The sequence below is a fragment of the Armigeres subalbatus genome, chromosome 2 (genome assembly GCF_024139115.2).
Source record: "Armigeres subalbatus isolate Guangzhou_Male chromosome 2, GZ_Asu_2, whole genome shotgun sequence".
NCBI lineage: Eukaryota > Metazoa > Arthropoda > Insecta > Diptera > Culicidae > Armigeres > Armigeres subalbatus.
Window position 1 is genome coordinate 299,552,442 of NC_085140.1, and position 19,952 is coordinate 299,572,393.

At 39.9% G+C, this 19,952-nt stretch overlaps 1 protein-coding gene across 1 annotated transcript in view; it reads right to left on the bottom strand.

The window, feature by feature from the left end:
• LOC134212479 (gustatory and odorant receptor 22) overlaps positions 1 to 19,654 on the bottom strand; it is a 33,665-nt gene extending 14,011 nt beyond the window's left edge. The window contains exons 1-6 of the mRNA XM_062690384.1: positions 19,221 to 19,654; positions 18,361 to 18,522; positions 17,828 to 18,296; positions 17,619 to 17,764; positions 5,508 to 5,704; positions 5,221 to 5,382 (exon numbers count right to left, since the gene is read on the bottom strand). Coding sequence (XP_062546368.1) covers positions 5,221 to 5,382; positions 5,508 to 5,704; positions 17,619 to 17,764; positions 17,828 to 18,296; positions 18,361 to 18,522; positions 19,221 to 19,344 — 1,260 coding nt within the window. The 5' untranslated portion in view covers positions 19,345 to 19,654. The remainder of the gene's footprint in view (positions 1 to 5,220; positions 5,383 to 5,507; positions 5,705 to 17,618; positions 17,765 to 17,827; positions 18,297 to 18,360; positions 18,523 to 19,220) is intronic.
• Positions 19,655 to 19,952: the final 298 nt, after the last annotated feature.

The window sequence follows — 19,952 nt, forward strand, 5'->3', positions numbered from 1 at the left end:
AAATAGTGTTATAATAACGATTGAAATTGAATTCCAAAACAAATCTCAACCCTTTCAGGAATGATGGGTCATATATGCCCAGCGTTTTAGATTGCCTATAAAATCACAAAAGAGAGCTAGGCCATCTAGATATTGGCTTTACAGAAAAAATGTGGAAGCTCAAATTTGACTGACCATGAAAACTCAGATATCCGAAACCTTGGGAAGATTTCGATTCTAAGAGTGTGTAAATAAAGTTTAAATGTTTGAATCATTCTAAACAGATGGGTGGTCACATAAGATGGGTCATCCTGAACGTTAAGCCAGTGATTAATATTCAGGAATACGAGATGCTCAAGGTACTTCAAAATGCTCTCAAGTTCAGCCCACGAATCTACCAGAGCAATCAAGACATTTGCAAAGTTCTCATCATCGGTATATGCATACCCAATCCGATGAAATAAGCATATGATCCTAATTTGCATTAACATGAGATCCAAGAGACAAGGTACCCGAACTCCAAAATAATAATTGGTCTATAATACATTCATTCCTCTATGAGTCGCTTATGAAAGGACCATTGACTGAAGCATATTCGAGATGTGGAATAGAAGTTCCTTGGAAAATTATTCCAAAGAACCATCAGAGTGACCGAGAAAATATTTTTAGTATGGCATCATTGGTTTCCACGAGTCGACATCAAAATAAAATTTCAATGAAGAATTAGAAATTTTGAGAGATGAGCCAGCTCTGGATTGAAAATCTCTTTAGTAGAAAAAAATTTGAAATTTTCCATAATAAAATAGAAAATTGCCAATAAAGAACAATAATACACACAACAGGGCCCTACTTAGCCGTGCGGTAAGACGCGCGGCTACAAAGCAAGAACATGCTGATAGTGGCTGGGTTCGATTCCCGGTCAGGTCTAAGAAATATTCGAGTTGGCTCAACCTTCCTGAGTATAAAACTATCATCGCGTAAGCCTCATGATATTCGAATGCAAAAATGGTAACTTGGCTTAGAAACCTCGCAGTTAATTACTGTGGAAGTGCTTAATGAACACTAAGCTGCGAGGCGGCTCTGTCCCAGTGGGGGATGTAATGCCAATAAGAAGAAGAAGAAGAATACACACAATAATAAATTAGCACTTGTAAAAGCAAAAATTGCAATTATGAAATAAGAATTTTCCATAAAGAAATCAAAATGTTCAACGAAAAAATACAAAATTTTCATGAATAAGTCAATATTAGCAATGAACAATTAAAAAAAAAAAAATTTATAATTATTTATTTCTAATATTGATGATTCTGAAAACAATACTGAAATTTCTACAGGAATGCTACTCAAAAGAAACAACAGTAGGAGGTTTTATTTGCATCTCTAAGATTACATATTAACTTTGTGATTCTCTGGTAAACTTTTCGTTGTAGGAGTTCAGTTCAGATGCTTCGCTGAGGTTAATTTTGAATCAATTGAAATTGTCCATCTTCCAAATTGATCGGATTAACCACATGTTTTAGTTACATAAGGTTTTTTTTTTAAATTTTTGTACTTGAAAAAAAAACCACGTGGTCATAGGGGGGGGGGGTTCTGCCAAATGACCACGATAAGCCACATGGGGGGAGGGGGGGGGGTTAAAAATCTTCAAAAAAATGACCACGTGGTTTCTGGATGGCCCCGTACTCCAGAATAATTTGGAGACGATGGAACATCTGCTATGGACTTATTTGAATAGTTAATCATTCGTTACATTTCTAGGGATTTACATGGACATGCTTGAATGCTTTTGGTTTGGTGCCATAGTTATGGTTGATCTGGTAGACCAATTGATCTTAACTCCCGAATAAACCGAACAACCAAGGACATCTGAAGTGTGAGAACATTCGAGCGATCACCATCCTTAATGCCGCCTACAAAGTGATATTCCAGATCATCTTCCGTCGTCTGTCACCATTAGTGAACGAGTTCGTGGGAAGTTATCAAGCCGGCTTCGTTGACGGCCACTCGACAACGGACCAGATCTTTACTGTACGGCAAATCCTTCAAAAATGCCGTGAATACCAGGTCCCAACGCACCATCTGTTTGTTGATTTCAAGGCGGCATACGACAGTATAGACCGCGTAGAGCTATGGAAATGTATGGACGAGAACAGCTTCCCTAAGAAGCTTACCAGACTGATCAAAGCAACGGTGGATGGTGTGCAAAACTGTGCGTATATTTCGGGCGAACACTCCAGTTCGTTCGAATCGCGCCGGGGACTAAGACAAGGTGATGGAGTTTCGTGCATGTTGTTCAACATTGCGCTAGAAGGTGTCATGCGGAGAGCCGGGTGTAACAGCCGGGGTACGATTTTTAACAGATCCAGTCAATTTATTTGCTTCGCGGATGACATGGACATTGTCGGCCGAATATTTGCAAGGGTGGCAGAACTGTACACCCGCCTGAAACGTGAAGCAACAAAAGTTGGATTGGTGGTGAATGCGTCAGAGACAAAGTACATGCTTGTGGGCGGAACCGAGCGCGACAGGGCCCGCCTGGGAAGCAGTGTTACGATAGACGGGGATACCTTCGAGGTGGTCGAGGAATTCGTCTACCTCGGATCCTTGCTAACGGCTGACAACAACGTTAGTCGTGAAATATGAAGGCGCATCATCTGTGGAAGTCGGGCCTACTACGGGCTCCAGAAGAAACTGCGGTCGAAAAAGATTCGCCACCGCACCAAATGTGTCATGTACAAGACGCTTATAAGACCGGTGTGTGACAGCGAAGGATGAATCTCGAGCTCGCCCAACTCTACGGCGAACCCAGTATCCAAAATAGCTAAAGTCGGAAGGGTACGATGGGCAGGACATGTTGCAAGAATGCCGGACAGCAACCCTGCAAAGATGGTGTTCGCTTCCGATCCGGCAGGTACGAGACGGCGTGGAGCGCAGCGAGCGAGATGGGCAGACCAGGTGCAAAACGACTTGGCGAGCGTGGGGCGTATCCGAGGATGGAGAGATGTGGCCTCGAACCGTGTATTGTTGATTCAGTGTTATCTGTTTAGATGTAAACTAAATAAATGAAAAGGACATCTGTTTTATTTGAATAGTTAAGCATTCACAAGAATCTACGTACTTATGTGGACGTATATTACAGCGTTGGACCCATTTGAATGGAGAAGCATTTGCATGGGCTCTAGGAACTAACATGGACACGCTAGGTTGGTATATGTTTGGTTTCACAATAGACGTAGTTGATCTTGTCAACCAATTAATCTTGACTATCGAACAATTTTAAGAACCAAGAACATCAGCGTTGGACTTATTTGGCATTTGCTTACTGCGTTCCTGCCATTCCAGTAGTCTCCAACGCTGACCTTCTTTTGGTCGATGACCAAAATCCGTTCCCCGTACACGCGGACCCCGTCGTGCTGATGCGTAGAGAAACGATCCGCAACAAATTCACTCTGCCTGGTGTTCACACCAGGTGTTTGCCATTCGCCAAGTACTGCAGAAATGCCGCGAATACAACGTGCCCACACATCATCTATTCATCGACTTCAAAGCCGCATATGATACAATCGATCGAGACCAGCTATGGCAGCTAATGCACGAACACGGTTTTCCGGATAAACTGACACGGTTGATCAAAGCGACGATGGATCGGGTGATGTGCGTAGTTCGAGTTTCAGGGGCATTCTCGAGTCCCTTCGAAACCCGCAGAGGGTTACGGCAAGGTGATGGTCTTTCGTGTTTGCTATTCAACATCGCTTTGGAAGGTGTAATATGAAGAGCAGGGATTAACACGAGTGGTACAATTTTCAATAAGTCCGTCCAGCTATTTGGTTTCGCCGACGACATAGATATTATGGCACGTAACTTTGAGAAGATGGAGGAAGCCTACATCAGACTGAAGAGGTAAGCTAAGCGGATCGGACTAGTCATCAACACGTCGAAGACGAAGTACATGATAGGAAGAGGTTCAAGAGAAGACAATGTGAGCCACCCACCGCGAGTTTGCATCGGTGGTGACGAAATCGAGGTGGTAGAAGAATTTGTGTACTTGGGCTCACTGGTGACTGCCGAAAATGACACCAGCAGAGAAATTCGGAGGCGCATAGTGGCTGGAAATCGTACGTACTTTGGACTCCGCAAGACGCTCCGATCGAATAGAGTTCGCCGCCGTACCAAACTGACAATCTACAAAACGCTCATTAGACCGGTAGTCCTCTACGGACACGAGACCTGGACGATGCTCGTGGAGGACCAACGCGCACTTGGAGTTTTCGAAAGGAAAGTGCTGCGTACCATCTATGGTGGGGTGCAGATGGCGGACGGTACGTGGAGGAGGCGAATGAACCACGAGTTGCATCAGCTGTTGGGAGAACCATCCATCGTTCACACCGCGAAAATCGGAAGACTGCGGTGGGCCGGGCACGTAGCCAGAATGTCGGACAGTAATCCAGTGAAAATGGTTCTCGACAACGATCCGACGGGCACAAGAAGGCGAGGTGCGCAGCGGGCAAGGTGGATCGATCAGGTGGAAGATGACTTGCGGACCCTCCGTAGACTGCGTGGTTGGCGACGTGTAGCCATGAACCGAGCCGAATGGAGAAGACTCTTATACACCGCACAGGCCACTTCGGCCTTAGTCTGAATAAATAAATAATAATAATGGTGTTCACACCACTGCCGTAGGGGAAGGAGGGGCAATATGCCCTACCTAAGCATAGACTGCTTTTATGCCTTAGCTATAACGATTTTCATGGGTGTTTCTACCTCACGTAATAGTTAAACAATATAGCTAGCTGATGCCATTTTAAAATTAAAAAAAAACTCAATCATATTGATAATATTCACATTTCAAAAAAGTGGTGATATTTCGTTGCCGGAAAACTCATGAGGCAAAACGCCTTTTAGCAGGCAGCTCCTAGGGAACAACGTACCATGCGTCGGCACATCAGCATTCTGGTATGGACAGTGCGTGGAGACACGAGTACATTGTAGGATAGTTCCATTAGGGCGTTTTGCCTCGCCGAAATGTTAGATGTTTCATCAAAATGTGGAAAATTTCAGTTTTTCCTACATTCCTATCTATTATTTTGACACTTTTTTCGCCTAACCTACATAATTTCACGTCTAGTTTTATTAAGGCTATCTCAAACATGGTAAATATAAGTAAATACCCGAAAGTCGTTTTGCCCCGGGGGGGGCGTTTTGGGGCCTCTTCCCCTAGTCATGAATAATCGAACAACTCACCGATGTAAGCAATCCGCGGTTGATGTTTGCATATCCGTCCAGGTTCATCGTTGGTGGATTTTTATCAATGGCCACCAGAAACATTTCCACCTCCTTCTGTGTCGCCTTATCTACGGCCGTCAGGTTCACATTGAGTAGCCGCTCTTGGAAGTTCAGTCCAACCTTGGTTGATTCCATAAAGATCACATGCGTGGTTGTGAGAATTGACGATGAAGATACATTTCATTGGCGTTAATTGAGTTGTTGGAGGTACATATCAGATTATTGATAATCCGACTGTGGCTTACCCTTCTGGAGGCGTGATGGGCCTCGTTGCAGATGACGAACAGCAGACCCATGCAGTAGAGCACAATGACGAATAAACCAACCTCCTTATAGGTTGCCCCGTGCTCCATGATTTCGCTCAGTGCTCCATAGGTGGCGATAATTGTGGTGAAGAAAATCACCAAACAATAGATGCCGTACATGTTCGAGTAAGCTTTTCCTTTCGTTCGACGTTGAATGAAGATGAGCCGTTGCCGTTCATGGCGGAGTGCAATGCATGGAATCAAAACAAAAACAGAGATTAAAATCAAGACATTTGAAGAAGTAAAAATTTTACGACCCTTTCCGTTTTCGATCGACGGAGCCCGATAAAGGGTGCAACTCTTGGACCAACGATATACCACCACGGGAACAATGTAATTTTTATTGCTCGACAAATATGTTTTATTGAAGGTTGGCGAAATCAGGCTCTAACGAAGGCATCGTGATTGCATGTCTAGCTTTGAGTAATATATTGAATAGCCTGAACTGCTATCTTGGATTGAGAACGAATTCTTTCACTTTATAAAATAAGTAGAGAAAATTATTAAAATTGATCTACATGAAAAAATGAATAATTTAATTAAGAAAATTATTTTGAGCTTTTTAGTGGAATGTCTTCACTTGTCATAAGACGAGTTTGTACAATCCCATTGAAATTCCACCACTTAATTGTATCTTGACAGATACGAATTTCGACCTCAACAGTAAGGCCGTCTTCAGTGTCTCGTACTTGACTCGACTTATATACGTATCTGTCAAGATACAATTAAGTGGTGGAATTTCAATGGGATTGTACAAACTCGTCTTATGACAAGTGAATAATTTAAGTAAAATTGAATATCCACCGTTCTAAAATATCGCACTAGTTCAACAAAAAATGCGTTTTTGTTGTTTTTATTACTTTTCACGTCGGAGACGAGCCAGCCTCGGGCTGAAAGTCTCCTTAATAAAGACACAAAAAAAAAACTTTTCACGTGGGATGAAGCAACTACACCATTTGATAATGAAAAACCATCGTTTGTATGATCATATAACGTGTTTAAATGTAATTTACTTGTATGTTAAGAACCTGACACCTTTTGATTAATATTACAAGCACTTACTTTCAAACGTCGGTTTTGATTCAAATTACATTTTTCATTCAATTAGACATAAAATTGAAATAGTTTGTCCTCAAGACCTTCCTTACTGGAAACCACGAAAAATATTAGAATTGGGCCACTTGAACGACACATTGAGGTTTATATCATGTTAAGGTTTAATTCAGAGTAGTACTTGGTCAGTTTTATTAAAATTCTTGGCATTTTTATCTGATTATCTTTCATAAACATGTAGGCTAACTGGGTTGAATTTGTTTTTCTGTTGAGAATTAAATATTCTATTTACATATAAGGATTCTATGACACTCCATTTTTTTTCGAAAGACCTTGTTAGCTGCCATTTCATCAACACGGAACATCTATTATGATTTTGATAACACCCTTTGGTTTTAAAGTAAAGGCACGATGCCTAAAATAAAATTCAGTGACCGATCCTCAGAGCGATCAATATTAGCGGTCATTAGATATTAGGCCTTAGACTTAGATACCGCACCAACATTGTCCTTAATCATCATAAAATGAACAGAATAGATTTTCTGGTAGTACTACAACATAGTTCGGGCCCTTCAGTCGATATTTTGCTACTGCAAACATAACGTTTCAACGATACACGCGAGTTAATCTGCAAAAATGTGATGGCGTGAATTCATGTTCTGCCGGCTCTTTCACCAGCCCTTAACTCTATTTAGAATGTTTGCGACATATAATTTACGATATATATGACATTAGGGTGGTTCAAAAAATCGATTTTGCTCCACAGTGCTCATCTGATTCGTTATCATGTTCTGAGTGCCCTCTGAAAATTTGAGCTCATTTGGATGAAAACTGATTTAGCACAAGTTGATCCGATACTTGGCCAAGTACAAGTCGACGGTTTCGAACGGAGGAGTGGACAATAAGATGCTGGCGCTGCTGATGGCGTTGATGTACGGGTTGGATATGACCGTGATTCAGAGCCGGGAGGATGGGGAGGTGGTCGTGAAACGGCTGCCAATGGTGAGGGATCCGGAGTTCATCGAGAAGGTGATGGATTCAGTGTGTTCATGTTGGGAGTGCGAAGGTTTGCGATCGGTTTCGTTGTTCACGTTTGGGATGGATTTTTATATATATTTTATTTGTATAATTATTTTTAAATTGTTTTTTTTTATTGTATATAAATATAGTTTTCTTGAATAAAAATAATAAATGAAACGAAACGGAATATTTATTTTGAATACGTAAAATGACATGCTACTACTGACATACTAGACTCAAATTGAAAGCGCGCATAACTTGTTGATTTGAAAGCTAAACTGTTAATTCGAAAGTAAAATACACATTTAGTTTTGAGAGGAAAATGTCATTTCGAAAAGTCAACTCCTGTGACAATTCTTACCGATGAGACATTCTTGCGCTTGTAGATTTAACAGTCGTATACTTTCTACTGAAAAACACTAACGAATTTTCTTAACTTTACTAACGTTTCTTTGACTTTTTCCAACTATTTTTTTTTGTGTGCGGTGTCATGAGTAAAATTCTTTCAAAAGATGAAACAAATCATTAAAAATGTATAATATATATATCAATAAAAATATACCAATCAAATCTATTGAAAGTGTAGTGAACGTTAATGAATCGTTGTTCCGCAAAACACGTTTTGCCATCTTCAAAAGAATTCCTGGAGAATTTCCGAAGCTATTATTGGTGAAATCTAGGAATTTATTCGGGAAATCAATTAGGGATTACTTTGTAAATTCTTTTGAGTATTCCCTCGGAAATACTTTATGAATATATTTAAAAAATACTAAATTAATTAGGATTATTCTAAGCTATTCCTGGAGGAACTTCCGAAGGAATTTTACAAAGAAATCACTAAAAGAGTGTCTATAAGAATGATTAGCAATTTTCTAAATTATTTCTGGAGGAATTTCCAAGATAATCACCGAAAAGAATTCCCGGAGGAATTTCAAAACGAATTTCCGAACGATTTTTCGTATGGTTTCTTTAAGAAATTCCCGAAAGGGAACCTGAAGGGCTTTTAAAAAAATAGTGAAAGTGATTTGTGAAGGGTTTTTGCTAAAGGAATTCTTAAAAGAATAGCCGAAGGAATCCCGAATGGATTTTTCAAAGGAGTTTCTAAAGGTATTCTCGAAGAATTTCCTAAGAATTCTGAAAAACAAAATATCTGGAAAAACTCCTCCATTATGATTAGATTATTTGTCGCAATAAATATCGTGTTAGGTAAAGCTCTAGGATAGGATGTGCCAATTAGTCATTAAAAATCTGTCTGTCAAAATCGTACCGGTTGCTGATTGGTTGAAAATGACAATCGATTACTTCGATCAGCGGTATCACATTTTCAAAAGGGCAGCTTGTTGTTACCTTGGCCGTGTTGCTGGGTAATTATTTTGAAATTTAAGACTAAATTCAAAAGTTTGTTTTTTCATTTTTTGGGTAAAATAAATTTATGTCAGGCTGCAAATGATGTATGCATGATTCTTAAGAGTTATGCTAATTTCGAACACTCAATTTGAAGCTCTATTAGCCAACTTTTTATCCATTTCACTGTAAAACTCTTACATTTCCATGTTAAAACTTTTTTCTGATAGTACGTATCATCCTTTATTATGAATTATGGCAAAAGTGAATGGGAAAATATGATTTAATTACATATTTTATTCAGCGGATTTTGCTTAAAAAATATTCGGAAGCACTGGCCACCACCTCGTCGAAGCAATCGACTGAGGAAACAACAAGACAGTTGCAATTTTTTTTTTTTTTTTTTTTTTTTTTTTTATTTTATTTCGTCAACCGACGTAGACTAGTACATATACAATATACATGTTTTTCTTTATTTTCTTAATGCTATAAATACGGTATTATAGTGTATAAAAATAAAAATAGTTTGGTTAAGTAGTGTTTAATTTTGCGATTTAATGTAAATTTAGATGTGTAGGTTTCGAATTGTGACAAAATATTTTTTTAGGTTCTGCCGAGACATTGTAAAGTCAATAGTTTCGCAGTGTTGATTATAGATAGCCATCATCTGATTGAGAGGTCCGAATTTTTCATAATTTGTACGGCAGTGATTAATTAAAAATGTATGTCGATGACGCAGTTGTCGAGATGGTATGTAGAAATTTAATTTCGATAAAATGTTTGTTGAGTCAATACGCTGCGAAACTATATCGTTAATAAATGAAACCATTGCAGTTTCACGACGCTCTTTCAAAGATTGAATGTTTATAAGCTTGCAGCGTGCCTCATATGATGGAAGTGGGAATGTTGTCCAACCTAATTTACGAAGAGCAAATAATAGGAATTGTTTTGTACTGATTCTAATTGTTCTTCGTGTGTTAGTGAAAATGGATACCATACAATGCTGCAATATGCCAGTGTCGACCTTACATATGCAATATGTAAGGTTGTGAGTGTGTAGGGGTCAGGAAAGGTATAGCAGGAACGTTGTATGAAACCCATCATATTGTTTGCTTTATGAATAATGGTGTTGTAGTGGTCGATGAACGTTAGTTTGGAGTCTAAGATAATTCCTAAATTCCTAACTCTATCGCATTCTTTTACAACCTGGTTTCCTAATACAATTGAGAGATTTTATGCTATTTTTTTCTGCTGAATGATATAAGGTTACATTTTTTACATTCAGTTGCAATAGTCTTTTATTGCACCATTCGTAGAATGTGCATATTTCGTTCTGGAATATGTTGAGGTCATTTTTATTCCCTATCTCCAAAAAGAGCTTCATGTCATCTGCATAGATTAACACTTTAAGTTTGTCAAGAATGAAGGAAATGTCGTTTACATATATTATGAATAATAGAGGCCCCAAATGAGAGGACACCGGAAGTGGCTTGAATGGGTTTTGATCTATTGTTGTTAAATTTTATAATCAATTGGCGATCAGTTAAGTAGGATTCAAGCCATTTGAGTAGTCCCAGCTCAATTCCAGTTTTTTTCAATTTGAATAGAAGCATGGGTATATCTATGCGATCAAATGCTTTACTGAAGTCAGTATAAAGAGCTTCTACATGGTTTCCTTTATCCATTGCATTCAGGGTATAGTCAACAAATTCAAGAAGATTGGTTGAACTTGAACGCCCTTTACAGAAGCCATGCTGTGCGTCTGTTATTCGGTTTTTTACTTGTTTGAATAATTTTTCGTTTACTATGGCCTCAAAAAGTTTTGGAATGCAAGAGATAATGGCTATTCCACGATAATTACGTATGTCTGATTTTTTCCAGATTTGAAAATAGGTATCAAAATGAGTTTTTCCATATATTTGGGAATTTTCCTGATTCTAGTGACATATTAAATAGCCAAAATAATGGAGTGGTTAGTTCCACTGTTAGGGTTTTCATAAATATAGGAGGGATTCCATCAGGACCAGGACCTTTCGAAGCATCTAAATTACGTAGGGCCTGCAAAATGTCATGGACTTGAAGTTGATTCACTCCAATATCATTTGAAAACTCTGGAAAAAATGCAAAATAGTCGCGGTCACGATCATTTTCAGAAAATGTAGAATAGGTTTCCTGGAAAAAATCTGCAAAAAGATTACAGTTCTTTTCCGAGCTATCCCCCGCGTTTTCGTCTAGATGCATAATTGATGGAAAGTTATTAGATTTCAGTTTTGTTTTACGTAATTAAAGAAGTTCTTTGGATAGGACTTTATTTCGCTCTCAGTTTTTGAATTGTAATCTTCCAATGCGTTACTGATAGCGTAATTCAATTGATCGCATACGTCCAAGTAATATACTAAATTTTCATTACTGTTATGACTTTTGAAAGTTTTGTGTGGCTTTTGCTTGCGATTTCTTAAATTCTTGATTTGCCGGTTATACCAAATTGGGTCTTTATTATTGTTATGACGTCGTTTTCGTTTTAGTGGAGTTTCTTGCGAGATTATGTCAAATAATAATCTGTAAAAAGTGTTAACAGATGCTTCGACATTTTCTTCATTTCTTAAAACTATTTGCCAGTTTATACTACTTAACCTACCTCGAATATTTTCATAGTTCGCTAAATTGTATTCAAAGACATCCTCATACTCACAATCGTTGAGTTTTTGTTGGTCATGAATGAATAACGAGTATTCGATTGCAGTGTGGAACGCTTAATTTTCCATAATGGATTGAGAGGTTCTGTTACACAAAAATCTTCATAGATATTTGTCAACAAGAGGTCCAAATAGCAATTTTGATTGTTTTTTAAATGTTTAATTTGGTTCGATCCTAATTTTGCAGACTTGTCAAAAATTAATTGCAAAGTTTCGTTATCCCCAACGACTGGCAGTAGGATACATTCGTTTTCTGAGTCTAGAATAAAGTCAGCATTGCGTTGGTTAAAGTCCCCATAGATGTGAACTTTAACCTCCGGTGGATGTTCTGATAGTATTTGTTCAGCGCACTCAAAAAAAGATTCATAGTTGTGCTTACAAGCATGAAGAGGTGGGAAATATACCGATGCGAATATATGCATTTCTCCAGCTATTTGGGTTTTTACCCAGACATGCTCAAATTCATTGAATTTATTTGTTGTGATGATTTCTGAATTAAAGTTTGCTGAAATAGCTATTAGAACACCACCACCGGACTTTTTCTGAGACGTTAGAAAACTCCTGTCATCTCTAAATACATTAAAGTTACTTCCAAAAATTTCTTCACTCCTAACGCTTTCATCCCAGCTTGTTTCAGTTGCCAGAATAATCGAAAAGGATGAGCTTAATAAATTTTTAAATATATCCTTCATTTTGGCTGGGCTTTTCATTCGATTGAAATTCTGACAATAAATTAGAACTTCAGTCGAATTCTGTTTCTGCGAAGAAGTTTTTGGAAGTATGACGGTCGACGAAATATTTACCTCTTCTGATGTTTCATGTAGCGTGTTATCTTCACTTGTTAATGTTACTTCCGGAGAGTGCGTCATTGCCGATGAAAATTTGGTGGGCTGTAGAATTTATATGCGGCCTCCCTAGTGCGTTGAAGTTGTTGAGTGCGTTCACTGGAAAGGAACGAACGGTGTGATTGAAGGTCTGCCAAGGCGTCGTTGCGAGATATTCCTAGATCCTCGTGTACATCCAGGAAAATTTGACGCAATAGTTGTATGTCTGTTGGTAGTCCTTCAGATGCTAGCATTGCAGTGGCGCTGGTTTTGGTGGTTCCACGAATGCATACTGTAGGTGGCTGGTCGTGCAAGTATGACAGGAACATACGCACAATGTCCATAATTTTTGGGTCCCGTAGTCGTGCTTTTAAAAAACGTCGATCACCAGACGCAGATTGCTCTGTGAGTCTTACTATAGGTGGTCGCATTGGGTCCAGCAGAGGAGGGTGCTCGATATCCATTTGAAGTCGGCTTTCACTGCTGCAAGAAAGTTGTGCTGGCTGTTGCTGTTGTTGTTGGCTTTGTGACTGTTGATAGTTTTCTGGTTGATGTTGTTCTTTTGAATAGGTGGTTCTGCTCGATATGGGTTGATAGTTTCACCCTTTCTAAAATTAATTAGTTTTGGGACTGATAGACCAGGGATAGGATGGTCGGTGATAGAGGGTGGACTGGCAAATTTAACTTTAGCAATAGCAAGTAGTTCCTTGTCTTTACCCATGTGTCCTTGAGTATGATCTTTGAAAGTTGCAGGTGGTTTGTTGCTAATACGAACGGATTGTTGTTTTCTTCGTTTCCTTCGTTGTCTAGCCTTATCAACGGCTTTTTCTTGGAGCTTTTGCCTATTCAGCTTCTTGTCGTATGTCGACCAGTCTGGCCTCCAATACCATTTATTTCCCAGCATTCGCCAACCAGCGGAGGAAAGGTCTTTTTTCGATTGAGCTTCGTTGCTCAATTTAGAGAATTTGGCTCGACGCTCAGCAAACAGGTCCATGATTGCATTATTGGTCACGTCTTGCTGGGATTGTCGATTTTGTTGTTGTTGTAGATGTTCTGATGCCTTTTGCCGTTCATTGGAGTCTTGGAAAGATTGTTGTTGCTGTTCTTGTTGTTGATGTTGTTGGTGTTGATGCAGTTCTTGTTGATGTGGAGACAGCTCAGTAGTCGAAACGTCATATAGCTCGTCTGCCAAAGTGTTGTGTAAAGGAGGTGAATTTATTTCTGCACTGTTACTTAAGTTGGAAACAGCAGCAGAAACATGTTTCACTTCATCCAATATATCATCCAATTTTTTTGATTCAGTGAGGACTAGGGAAGATGGCACCAGGTCGCTTTTGAGGTCATTTATAAGTTGTGGAATAAGGCCCATTGAAATTGTTGTTGTTTCCATCGCCTCCACTGCTGCTGCTGTAGCTGATTTAACCGCCTTTTCTACTATGAGGTCGTCCGGAGGAGGTGTGTCCAAAAATGCTGATAGCTTGTTTTTAATTTCTGTAGCGTATGCTCTGTTGTTGTTGGTGACATTGATGACGCCCCGCTCAATGTTGGTAAGCATTGTTTCGACGTGAGCAATCGCCTCATCGTGTGTGTTGTTTAAGGTCTCAAAATTTGTGAGCACCTTATGATTTGCCACTAATCTGTGTTCAATGTTCTCAGAAATGTTTTCAGAGACATTGATAATTTATTTAGATTAAGTTCTTGCGCGAACTTTTCTTGGCAATCATTACAGAGAGGCAGCATAAAAGTGCGTAGCACTTCTTCGTGATTCCTTTGGACGCCTATGCATGCTGCATGAAAGGTGCGTTTGCAGGATCCATAACAGCGCCATAAAAAGTGATTGTCACTTTGCGCACAATTTCTTATTCCACACTTCATGGCACAATTAAACGCGAAATGCGCGCGGGTCAGGTCAAAATATTTAAAAGATAAGCACGGTAAAGTTGAACGCGAGGAGAACGCGCGTGTATGTAAAATAAAAAATATTTATCACGTCAAGTTTAAATGTTTAAAAATTGTTAAGACGCCGCGATACGAGTGGCTACACGACGAGAAAAAAAATAAAATTAAATACTTGCGGAGCGCAACGACACACAACCGCCTTCGTCAACCACTCGTGATGGAAAAGTTCAAAATTCAATTGTCACATCCTATCCTGGGTAAAGCTGAGAAAGAAAATTGAATGTATGGGGATGGCATCAGGTTGTTGTTTATCATGATATTTATTACCATAAATGGCGTAATCTATATAAGGCTATAACTGTAAGGCTATAACTTGGCCGTTTGACACTTATGGTACCGGTACCTTGGCTGCTAGGTCCAAGCAAACTAGACATTAATTACAAACTATAACAAACTAAATGTTGGTCACGCGAACAGATATAAGGATATTAGGCATGAGTACGTTAGGCATAAAGGATGTTAAGCATAAAAACCAGCCCACGACATAAAGAAGGTATTATGCCTAACGTCCTTATGCTTAACGGCATGGACCCAGCAATCTCATATTTATGCATCAACACATTTCCTGAAGGAGTTTTCGTAAGAAGTTCTGAAGGATTTCCTGAAGAAATTCCCAAACATATTTCCTTAAGAAAGAAGTACCTTAAGTTTCCTTAAAAAAACAGCTGAAATAAGATTCAAAGAAGTTTTCTTAATCAAATTTCCAAAGAAATTCCTAAAAAAATTGTCGAAGTATATCTGAAGAAATTTGCAAAGTATTTTATATAGGTGTTTCCGAGGGATTTTCACAAAACATTTTCGAACAAACACCTAAAGGAATTCAAAAAAATCGTGAAGGAATCGCCAAATGCATCGGCAAATGCATCTCTAAAGGAATTTCCGGAACAATTCCTTGAGATGTTTTCTAAAGTTTTAGCAAAGAAAATCTCAAATTAAATCCTGGAGAATGTTCTGAAGCAATTCTTGAAATCGGGAGGATTTTTGGATGGAATTTATGGAGAAATTTTCAGGGGAATACCTGGAGGAATTTCCTATGTGATTCCTGAAGGAATTTTGATTGAATGGCTGAAGCAATTTCTGGGTGAACTTGCGAAGGAATTCCTGGAGGAATTTCTTGAGTGATTTACAACATTGTTTATGTGAGGCTACCAAAAATTCTTTAAAAAAATATTTTTCGCTGTATTTACTTTTTTGAATTGATTATTTTGCTGCTAAAATCTATATATGGCACGTTTGTTTTTACCTGGAAATTAATGTAAAACACCTGGAAAAAACCTGGAAAAATCAGGGAATTTTGTTTTTACGGATGAGTAGACACCCTGTAGAAGGAACTACCATCTAGTGAACTGGCAGCGGATCCAGCAGTGCGTTGACACCACCATCGGCAGCTGTGCGCCATCGAAGAGGCAATCTCGGTGGCCAGAGAGCAGCATGTTCTAACGGCTCGTCGGGTAAGCAACACCCTAACCAAAGATCTCATTCGTGGTTCGCAGAAAGTACCAACGTACTGAACTGCATGCATTCAAAACCCGATGCAATCGTTTTACAAAAGTAATCCAGGCCAGAATGGTGGACCTCAGAAAAAGTGATTTTTCAATAAAATCCGCGCTCTCCCGAACTGTGCTTAGCCGTTCTGGAAGTTGACAGAAATTCTAAAATCCAAGCCTCGATCGATTCCACCTTTGATCCCATTAGATAGCAATGGCGCTAAGGATCGCTTGATAATTCCTACAGTGAAGGTCGCCGAAATTGGTCGTCACTTTGTCAGCTCGCACAATTTTGGACAGAACATCATCAGAACGACTTCGCGGAGTAGTTGGAGATCTCAGCTGGCGAATTGGCGGCCTATATCAAATCATCGAAAAACATGAAGGCCCCAGGCTTAGACAGCATCCTGAATCTTGAACTCAAACATATGAGTGCTCCATTTTTCGAGCACCTTTCTCTGATCTTTAACCAGTGTCTCCGTCTCAGCTACTTCCCATCGTCCTGAAAGTCAGCCAAAGTCATCCCCATCCGGAAGCCTGGGAAGGATCCTTCCTCTCCGAGAAGTTATCGCCCCATCAGCCTTCTCTCATGGTTATCGAAGCTGTTTGAAAAGGCGATTTAGAGCTAATTACTTGAGTCTGCCGAACACCACAACATCTTGCTCGAGGAACAGTTTGGTTTCCGACGCGGTCGATCAACCGTACACCAACTGACCGGAGCTACCAACGTCCAATACCAATATCCACCATGGCCTTACTCGATGTCGAGAAGGCATTCGACAATGTATTACATGATGGGCTTGTATACAAACTACATCGCTACAATCTTCCCAGCTGCCTAGTGAAAATCATCAAAAATTACCTGTCGGCAAGGATTGGAAGTATCCTCGTATCCTCGGCCCCCAGCTTTTCAATCTGTTCCCTTCTGACATGCCAGAACCTCCACAAGGTGGCATTTTGTCTCTGTTCGCAGATGACACTTTCATCGTCTACAATGGTAGAGTGATCAGAGCGCTAGTTGATGCCCTGACAGAGTACCTCACCAGCTGGAAGATATGTATCAACGCGGCGAAGACCCAGGTCACAATTTTTCCCCACTCTAAATCCCCTAAACATGTTCCGCCTGGGACTGTAAAATCATTCTCAATGGCACGACTCTGGAATGGGCCAATTAGGCCGACTTCCTTGGCTTGGCTTGACCCTCGACAGCAAGCTTATTTTCCGTCAACAGGTTGACCAGACGGTGACGAAGTGTCAAGGTTTTGTTGAAAATAATGTACCCTTTGATCAACTGTCGGTCGTCATTGTCCTTGTAAAATAAGCTTGCTGTGTTAGTTAAGTTAAGTTAAATGATATGTTTCTCAGTGAGTCTGTACGAAAACCGTGGTCATTCATTCATTTTTAGCTGTGATACATCGGAAATGGAAAAGGGGGTCCAGTCTCCCCAGTCTCCCCTACGACATGTATTTTCAACAGGTATGCCCCTCTTATGTGTCTAGATCTGAACCCAACAAAATGAGTTTCAATCCAGAACAGCACTAACTTATATGCAGATGACAGCATTCCACTAAATAAAATACTGGAGAAATGAAGATGAATGCATTTGCTCACTGTTTCATTTAGCCCCAAAACATCTAGCTTGGCTAAGTCACTGTCCCCAATACATACCTAATTGTTGCATCATATGACTGAGGTCCAACCACAGGTGTCGATACTCGGTCAACTTGTCGGCAGGTTTTTCAGTGCCTAAAATATCCATCAGCTCCAGGGAAAAAGCTTTGCTCGTAGTTCTAAAGGCGTTACAGTTAACAAACCTGCATATATTGTTCAGGTCATAGTCGTATTAATGCATTTAATATCATCTAGAAAGCACTTACCATAAACTGCAGAACCCATTCAACATCGCTAATATGTGATAATAGGCGAAAGTGTGTGTTAGCTGGAAATCCGGTTGCAAATAGTACTGGGACAGTATGATCACGATACTGACAATCCACGATACAACACACAGCGCCCATGTGATCGGATAGAGCTGCGGAAAGACGATCGGTTTTCCGGTGACCATCAGATACTTGTACTGGAAGTCGGTCCACATGTTCTTGAACTTGGCCACCTGGGATCCATTCCGCCACGATGCAAAGGGGAGAAGAAAATGGGGAACCAAAAGGCTCATGAAGATGATGTTGTAGATGACTTCGTCGAAGCGTTTGTCGCTGGTCGAAATGAATCGGTTGATGCGTTCCTTCGCCACCAGCACCACTACGGCCGTTTCGCAGGCGTAGATGAAGTAGGCCCAAATAAAGAACTTTGAGACCCACGTGAACGTGGTGCGCGGCATGTTGACCCCTTGGGAAATAGTTACGAAGCGAAGAATGCAATAGTCAATAATATTATGCAAATTAGGACTAACCTTTAGGACTTCTTACGATTGGCATGACGCCCATGATCTGGAACAAGACTAAAAGGCTTTTGGTGGTGTGGTAGAAAGAATCGTGTTCATCCAGAAGGTTCACATCGTCGGCCTGATATTTTATCTTGCGTATTTGCGTGTGGGTTGGCGATTTATTATATGCTGAAATATGTAACACTATGTCAATTTTTTGTATCGAAATACCGGGGCTTAGTTGTTTTTTAACCGTGTTTTAACAAATTTTAACCAATTTATTTTTTATTGCCAATTTTTTTTTTCGTATTGAGAGATTCATATGCCGTTAATCAACATGGAACCGAAATCATCGAAAGGTCGAGCTACTCTAGTTCAATAATGTTGACCACCATCGTTCGGAATAAATGCGCTTCAAGCATTTCCTAAAGGTAACCCGGGGTCTCCAGTAGCCTTGCGAGCAAAGGCGTAGGATTGCCAATCCGGAGATGACGAGTTCGATTATCGGCCCGGTCTAGGATGTTTTCGGGTAGGAAACATTCTCGACTCCCGTACTCACTAGATACATACTCACTCATGCAATGGAAGGCATAGAAAATGTAACAATAAATAACTGAAGAAATGCTAAAAGAATATTAAGTTGAAAAGCAGGCCAATTTCCAGTTGGAATGTAGAGCCATCGAAGAAGAAGAAGAATTAACACAAGCATGAATTGGTGATGATGATGGATACATTTATACTATGTAAGCGAATCAACTAGGTCAACTAGGAAGTAGTTATGGCTTCAAGAATTCAGTAGAGAATCCGAAAATGTAAAGAATGTCTATGAATCCAAACTAAACTTATCAGTAAATACCCTCAGTAAAATTGAGATTTATAGTTAGTACCTTTTTGCAACTGCTGCATCTGCTCTTTGATGCGGCGATTATCTTCCAACTGTTGGCGTTGGTTCGGATTCAAAATTTTCTGCCGTATCCAATACTTCGAGTCTTCCATCTGGCCGTGGATCATTTTGGCGCCAAGATTGATTGTGGTTCGTCACGTGCTTTTTTTTCGAAAGTGTAGTTAACTTTAATGGCGCCTATCCACTCGATTGATGCAACATAGTTCTGTAAATGCGTAATTTATGTATCTGTCGGTTGGAACAGTGGAGAAGATGCCTGTGCAATGATGTTGATCTTTTTTGCCTCTTTTTCAGCAACGCACACAATCTTGTTTAAGTTTTTTTTGCTTGTTTTTATGGCACTTATTCCAATTACTTCCAGAATTTGTATATTTCTTTTGCCGCGAGGACCCACACTGCAGTGGGTTGTGCTGCAATTAATTTGCCACTGGTCTTTATGGTCTTTGCAATTCTTTCGAAAGGGGCGATGGGCGGAAACTAAGTGAGTCGCACTACTGTGGAACATATTGGCTTTATAGCACCGCCAGCTGGAAGAACTGAGCGTGGAAGGTCGTTAAAGTCTTATGAGCTGACATTGTTTTTTGTTTGTTCTTGATTCAAAATTAATTCGCTCCGGTTTATCTATTATTGATGGGTACGGCTGCTGTGCTTGGGGGAGAGCTAGATAGATATGTGTGTCGAGCCAACCAACATCGATTCTATAAGCGATGATGTG